The sequence below is a fragment of the Littorina saxatilis genome, linkage group LG9 (genome assembly GCF_037325665.1).
Source record: "Littorina saxatilis isolate snail1 linkage group LG9, US_GU_Lsax_2.0, whole genome shotgun sequence".
NCBI lineage: Eukaryota > Metazoa > Mollusca > Gastropoda > Littorinimorpha > Littorinidae > Littorina > Littorina saxatilis.
The window spans coordinates 23,172,317-23,179,816 of record NC_090253.1 but is presented as its reverse complement, the minus strand read 5'-3'; the positions used below and the strand labels follow the sequence as shown (position 1 = coordinate 23,179,816).

Sequence of the window (7,500 nt, the reverse complement as noted above, 5' to 3'; positions counted from 1 at the left end):
TCACAGAGAGAGATCAGAGAGAGAGAGAGAGAGAGAGATCACAGAGAGAGAGAGAGAGAAATCAGAGAGAGAGGAGAGAGAGAGATCAGAGAGAGAGAGAGAGATCAGAGAGAGAGAGAGAGAGATCAGAGAGAGAGAGAGAGCTTCTTCTTTTCCTTTCCGGCCTGGTGACGTAACAGGGTATCGCGATTCTCTCGCCATTCTCGTATCCTTTTTCTATCTACCCCAAACTCACTTGTTGTTTGCGACACATTTCCATTGGCGTTATTAATCAAATAGTCAAGAGCTGACAGCTTAAATGCAACGGTGCACGATTTGATCCGCGGCATCTTGTAATCATTGACTTGCAGGCGTTTGATATGGTTTGCAAGAGCGGAGGGAAATCATTCACAAAACTAGCAGATCAAGTGCGGAATTTTTATTACCCCTGATTTCAATGGTGTAAAGTGGGGGGTGGGCGCTTACAAGGTACTATACCCTATGCACAGTTTTGGACTAAAAGTGGGGGGTGGGCGCTTACTCGATACTGGGCGCTTACAAGGTATACTTTACGGTAATATCTGCTCTCAGGTTTATGCATTAATAAAGTTCAATACGAAATAATGTCCAAGCTTAAACAAAGCCGTAACAAAATACAGTCGAACCTACCCTGGTGACCCACGTTACGACAGCCCCAAAGGCTCCCCAAATTTTGTTCTTCCCATTAGCTATATTTTACCTTTCCGAAGCGACCACCTCTCTAAAACAACATGTTTTGGTTGGTCCTTTCGGTGGTCGTTATAGACAGGTTCGACTGTACCAAATGTTGCAGACAGAGAGAACCGCGGAGGTAAAGCTGAGACAAAATGAACTTTTGACAGAGAACTCTTCTTGATTTTGTCAGTGTGTGCGAGGGACATTCATTGTCAGTGTGTGCGTGTCACATTCATTATCAGTGCGTGTCATTGGGTGTATGAAGTAAAGAGACACTGCATATAGGTCATGCTGTGATAGTATTAGCTATCTGATGCATACCGGCGACTGCTGCACTAAATGTAGATAGACTTGAGAAATAGAGATTAACACTTACCCAATAAACATGCCAGAACTGGGCCACTGCTGGCTTTTTGCTGGCAAGTTTGGTAAAGCTGGCCATAAAAAAACCAACACTGGGCCAATTATGGTTTGCCAACAAAAGCCCAGTTATGGCTTGCCATCACTGGCCCATCTCTGGCATTCCAGTAATATTGTCGGCCAGTAAAATGCCTTAATTGGCCCACTGTTGGCACGCCATTGATGGCCCAGTGCTTGTTTGCCAGCATTGGGCCATAGGTGGCGATTTGCTGGCAATTATAGGTGGGTTTTTGCTGGCACGCCAGCAGTGGGCCAATGCTGGATTATTGCTGGCAAGAAGATCTGCGACAGCACAGCGGTATGACTTTCTCACTTGGAGTGACGTAATGTACAAACAAATGTCGAAATATCTTGACGTCACTCGTGATGATGACGCATTGTCAACTAAATCCGGCCCGCGGTGGTTCTGCAGATGTTCGGTTATTTGTTTTGCATTCAACTTCAAGGAATTTCCAAAGCACCTTCTTCGATTTCAGTACGCGTCCGATCTCCTCCGGCTAGAAGCAAGCGTGGTGAGTTTCACAAACAGTTGTGTGAGCAGGTCGTCGCAACGGCGTTAGATCTAGTATCTTCTTGTTCTTTTCCTCCGTTGTCGGTCTTTTTTTCAACTTTCTTCTGCTGGACGTTTGAGTCAGTTCGCAAAATATAATAGACTTTAAGAAGTCGTCCTCTCTGTAAGAAAGAATCTGCGCGCGCGCGCGCGCGCGTGTGTGTGTTTGTGTGTGTGTGTGTGTGTGTGTGTGTGTGTGTGTGTGTGTGTGTGTGTGTGTGCGCCCGCGCGCGCGGTTGTGTGTGTGTGTGTGTGTGCGCCCGCGCGCGCGGTTGTGTGTGTGTGTGTGTGTGTGTGTGTGTGTGTGTGTGTGTGTGTGTGTGTGTGTGTGTGCCTTTTTCCTTTCTTTGTGTGATTGAGTTTGTTTTGTCTCTGTCAAAAGAAAAGCACCATAGGCATTACCATAAGCTTACTTGTAACCAAACAAATTGCATCTTGTGAATGTTGACATTGAGTATGTGTCTATTCACTCCAGGACAAAGATTTGTGCAAGTGTCTGACTGCCCAACTGGATAAGATGCAGCTCGCCTGGGTCTCAGTTCCTGAGAGAAACGCAAGAGAGCTGTCCGAGACAACGTAAGCTTCGCAGGTTAGATCAAAATACATATTCCTGTTGACCCCTTACTTCTGCTTGGCATTTTAGTCAGTTCAGAAAATATGATAGATTACAAGAAGTCGTCCTCTCTGTGAGAATGCCTCTGTGTGTGTATGTGTGTGTGTGTGTGTGTGTGTGTGTGTGCGCGTGTGTGTGTGCGCGTGTGTGTGTGCGCGTGTGTGTGTGTGAGCGCGCGCGCGTGCGTGCGTGCGTGTGCTGTTTGCTTGCATGCCTGCGTGTATGCTTGCGTTTGTTTGGTTGTTTGGTTGTGTGTGTGTGTGTGTGTGTGTGTGTGTGTGCGTGTGTGTGTGTGTGTGTGTGTGTGTGTGTGTGTGTGTGTGTGTGTGTGTGTGTGTGTGTGTGTGATATGGAATAATGAATTAAAACCAACAAAACTCGTTTGCTTTCATGTTTCAAGAGGTGAACGGCAGGAGGACTTGAGAGTTTCAATGGCTTACCGTACGACGTCAGGACAAAGAAAAGAAGCGTTATCTCAACGTTGCGGATGCGAACAGAGAAATGACAGAATCAAGACAATCCTACGGAGGTTTACTGGGAAGTGAACAAGAAACATTCCTGCCTTTGGTCATCATGTCTCGAGTGTGAAATTTAGAACGCTGTACAAATAAAATAAAACAGTGAGCAACTGAAAACAAAGCGTACGTTTCTGTAATGTTTCGGTAATGAGTCGTTGCTGTTTGGAAGCTTTACATTTGTTTTGTTTTTAATATATATTACTGCATGGTTGTTGTGCCCGCTATAACTGCGTTGATGACGATATTCTGTCAAAACCACTGCCTTTACTTGCCAGATAAGTTACACGACAAATGTGATTAGCATTTCAATTGCATTTTACTGATGAATTTGATAATTACGCATATGCATATTGCTAATGTACAGCTTGACAGCATTGCCCTTTGCTTTATTTGCGCACGTCTTGCCGCCAGCATGGGTTGAAAAGTCCATTGATGTGCTGTGTTTTGTTATTGTTATTACATTCACAGTAAAAAATGACAAAACAAAGCATATTTATAGACTTCTAACAACCATCTATGGGCTAACAAGACTGTGCAGATCGAGTACATGAATAGAGCCGTCATTCTATCCGAATCAGTGGTATTGGTATATTTCCTGCAACTTATTGGCATTTTGCTGGCAATGGTAAAGACAGAAATATGGCATTTTGCCGGGCCACAACTGGCCCGGTAATTTCAGCAGGTAAAGGGCCATTAACGGAAAATATATGGAAAAAAGTTTTTTTTATATGGAACTAAAAACCTGCAAAATGCTGGCGAAATGCTGGCAAAATGCTGGGTTTTTGATGGCAAGCCATCAATAAGCCATCGAATAAATGATGGGTTTTTGCTGGCAAAATTCTGGCAAAATTCTGGCAAAATGATGGCAAGCCATCAAAAAGCCAGCAAATAAATGATGGGTTTTTGCTGGCAAAATTCTGGCAAAATGATGGCAAGCCATCAAAAAGCCATCAAATAAATGATGGTTTTTTTCTGGAAAATTGCTGGCAAATTGCTGGCAAAATGATGGCAAGCCATCAAAAAGCCAGCAAATAAATGATGGGTTTTTGCTGGCAAAGTGCTGGCTTGCCAGTGATGGCCCATCAATTTGCCAATGTGCATACGGGTAATATGCCAGCAGTGGGCCTTTGATGGCAGTAGTTCTGGCAACTGGCATTGCCATCAAAACGCGAGCAATGGCCCAGTTCTGGCATGTTTATTGGGTAGGTTCTGAATATCTTTCTGTATTTTTTACGCTTCACACTTTTGTTTTTGTACGCTTCGGCTGGAGCGTGTTGTATGTCAATATTCTGATTTTATGGCAGAAATTAATATGTAAATCGCCGTGAGCTCTTGTGAGAAGGGGCGATTAATAAATGTCCATTATTATTATTATTATTATTATTCTCTGTCGGTTTTGGGTCACTACCAACACAAGCCGGAGTTTAGGCCTATAAGCCTAGCTAGGTGTCCTTTCTCACACGGCATATGTTACAGATCAGCTACGCAGTCGTTGCTGACAAATCCTTGGGTAAATGGATGGTTATTTTGAGAGACAGTGACGGAGAGAGAGAGAGTGCGAGAGAGAGAGAGAGAGAGAGAGAGAGAGAGAGAGAGAGAGAGAGAGAGAGAGAGAGAGACAGAGACAGAGACAGAGACAGAGAGAGTCAGTCGAAAGGAAATGACTCATTGTTTTGACAAGAGCTTTATGTGTTACTAGAATGAATACCCGCTTCGCCGGGTAGCCGGCTTCGCCGGGAAGAAGTACTTAGAGCCGTACGCCGGCTTCGCCGGGTCCGAACTATGGACCCGCCAAGCTTAGGTCCCTCCCAGATTCGTGGAATGGGAACAGCACGAAAATGATTCAGTGGCCATAATGCCATTCCTGACCATATCGAGTCCCATCCTTGTCAACGAATGTAACCGTGTTAATCACCTTTGGAGGCGAACTCCACTCAAACAGGACTGAGCAAGTTATGACTTCTCAAAGGAAGGCCAGTACATAAAATTACACAAAAGCCGCCAGACCACATCACAAACAGAACTGAAGAATGCACAGGTGTTGCTTACATAGAGACACACACACTTACACACACACACACACACACACACAGAGAAGCCGTATCTATAGAGAGATAGATGACAGTGTATTTTTCGCGTGGCTATAAATTGATTCGACCTTTGCACTTTTACAGTGAGGATAATTTACGGGTCCAATTTACGTTCTGTACACTGCGTTGACCTTCTAAAAATAGGTAACAGTAACAGAACGCCGGGAATATCCGAAGACGCTCAGCGCAGTGGACAGCGCAGTGTAGTAACTTACAACTGAACGGGAAAGCCACACGAAGGAAGGGAGATAAACGCCAAACACTGGAGAAGATAAGGAAGAGTTACTTATAATGGTGAAATGAACACAAAAACGGAAATGAGTTCAGCGCTGCGCGCTGAGAGCACGTGTTGAAATATCTCATCGATGATATTGTGTCCGGGGTGTAGCTGAATACGGTGTCCAAATTTGAAAAAGATCCACCGAGAACTTTGGCGTTGTGATGTGGTGTAGCGGCTATGGTGTGTCGGTATGGGGGCCCGGGTAAGCTGAGGTGGAACCAAAATAGCTGAGGTGGAACCAAAATCGGTTCCGCGCTGCGCGCTGAGAGCACGTGTTGAAATATCTCATCGATGAGGTTGTGTCCGGGGTCTCTCTGAATAAGCCCACCAAATTTGAAGCAGATCCATCGAGAACCTTGGCCGCGCATCGCGCACAGACACACAGACAGACACACAGACACACAGACTCTAGTCGTATATATATATAGATGCTGACATGCACAATTTCCTCCCTTGAATTGTTCAACCCTTTTACCTAGTGAGCTCTTTGGTCAAACAAGGAGATACTTACTACTCAAGGCAAAAGTTGTTCTTTGTGTGAGGCTTCTCTCTCTCCGTCTGACTGTCTGTCCGTCTGTCACTGGCTCTGTTTTTGCTGCTCTACCCCCACCCTTCCCTCTTATCTCAAGCAGTGCTTTTTATGTTGTTGTTTACTTTAAACACTAGGCTGTGGTATTTTATAAAAAGCAAAATCACTTTTGGGTTAGTAATTCTTAGTCGGAAAACGTTTCTTACTATACTTAAAAATAAAAGTTTAGCTGTGACTTGCAATTTCTAGTTGACTTCAAACACGTTCCACTAAACTTTAACATCTCGTTGTGTGTATATATGGATAGCTAGGCTTATAAAGTACGGCTTGTGTTGGTAGTGACCCAAAACCGACAGAGATTATTGGTGACCCTCCACCACGAAATGAGTCGCATGTCACCTCGCGCGGTTCTGCGCTAGGCTTGATATAAGTCCGGGGAGTGTCTGGTAACAGTGTGAGGGTCACCTTAGTCACAGGCTTATATAACTCAAACAGTTTTCGCTCTTTTCTAAAATGGTTTTCACCACTGGATAGAGCATAAAACACTCTTTATGAAAATGTAAAAATATGAAAATCATGCAAAGGTGACATGCGACTCATGTCGTGGTGGAGGGTCACAATTTGATGCATGAATTGGCGTCTCGCAGAATTACACGCCCCTGAGGAAGGCCTGGCAACATGTCGAAACACCGCAGCTGTGCAGAGGTCAAGGCCGTCACAGACGTGGCGACAGAGAAGAGAAGAGAACTGGAACAACAGGCACAGAGACTGCGGGCAATGGAGACAGCACTGGCAGCGCAGGTTGGTGTTAAAACTGTCCTGTTTAGAGTTTCATTGATTGCGTTTGTTACGTTGTGGTTTATCTTACTTTCCTCGTGTATTCAATCTGTGTTTTGTTTAGGAAAATATAACGCTCTTTTGGAAGCTCCTTTCATACTGCGTTTTCTGTTTTAGTTTTAAACTTTAAAGCAAGGTAAAGGTAGTTCCCCTTCTTCATTTGCAGAATGTACAGTGCAATTCTTCCTTTAATCTTAACGAATAAATGTACATGAAATTGTATGAGATGATGGACCAAGCGATAAGCGTTAGTCCGGTGAATATACACTGCATTGTCAGATGATGTTTTTTTGTCTCTTTTTACGCTACAATTGATCATCACAATTTAAGCAAAAATCTAGATGAATGCAGCATTCATGTTTTAAAACGACTTGTAGAGATGGCATGGTCATTTGTTTTCTTGCGTGTTCAGATCAAAGAGGTCAAGGACATGTTCCCGTCAATGCGAAGAAAGGCCAAGGACACGTTCGATGACCTTGAGCAGTGGGTGGAGAAGCGACGTCAGGAGGTCAACATCCTGATACAGGCTGAGGAAGACGCCACCATGACGTCACTGGCGGAGCTGGAGAAATGGCGGGCGGCCCTAGTACTGCCCGTAGCCAGCGTAGGAAAGCTGGTGCAGTCAGCGTCTGGAGGGACTCTGCTTGGGATGGTGAACAGTCTGACGTCACGCCTGAACGACCTAGAGTCACAGACCGGAACGACACGCAAGATAGAGGTCACAGACTTGACCTTCAACTTGCAGAAACTGGATCAACTGAAGGCTGACATCGCCTCTCTGGGTACGACATTCTTTCTGCAATTGTGAAGTTATTATTATGTTTTCCTTTTAGTCGATTATTAAATACCAACGAGTTGATCTCGTACACCATCAGTCGTGGTGGTATACAACACAAAATCCTCAGTCAACGCAAAAGAAGTGACTTCCGAGCAGTATTGTGAAGGACAGCCACAGTTACTGTCAAGTTAG

At 44.6% G+C, this 7,500-nt stretch overlaps 1 protein-coding gene and 1 long non-coding RNA gene across 3 annotated transcripts in view; both read left to right on the top strand.

The window, feature by feature from the left end:
- The window catches only part of LOC138975633 (transcription intermediary factor 1-beta-like), a 51,370-nt gene that overhangs the window by 20,474 nt on the left and 23,396 nt on the right, over window positions 1–7,500 (top strand). The window contains exons 2-3 of one of the 2 annotated variants that reach the window (XM_070348366.1): window positions 6,341–6,494; window positions 6,943–7,312. In XM_070348366.1, coding sequence (XP_070204467.1) covers window positions 6,372–6,494; window positions 6,943–7,312 — 493 coding nt within the window. In that variant the 5' untranslated portion in view covers window positions 6,341–6,371. The remainder of the gene's footprint in view (window positions 1–6,340; window positions 6,495–6,942; window positions 7,313–7,500) is intronic. The other variant, XM_070348365.1, reaches the window with a different exon arrangement.
- LOC138975640 (uncharacterized) lies at window positions 91–2,915 on the top strand. Its single transcript, XR_011458702.1, has 3 exons — window positions 91–1,625; window positions 2,139–2,252; window positions 2,677–2,915. It is a non-coding gene; the product is annotated as an uncharacterized lncRNA (long non-coding RNA).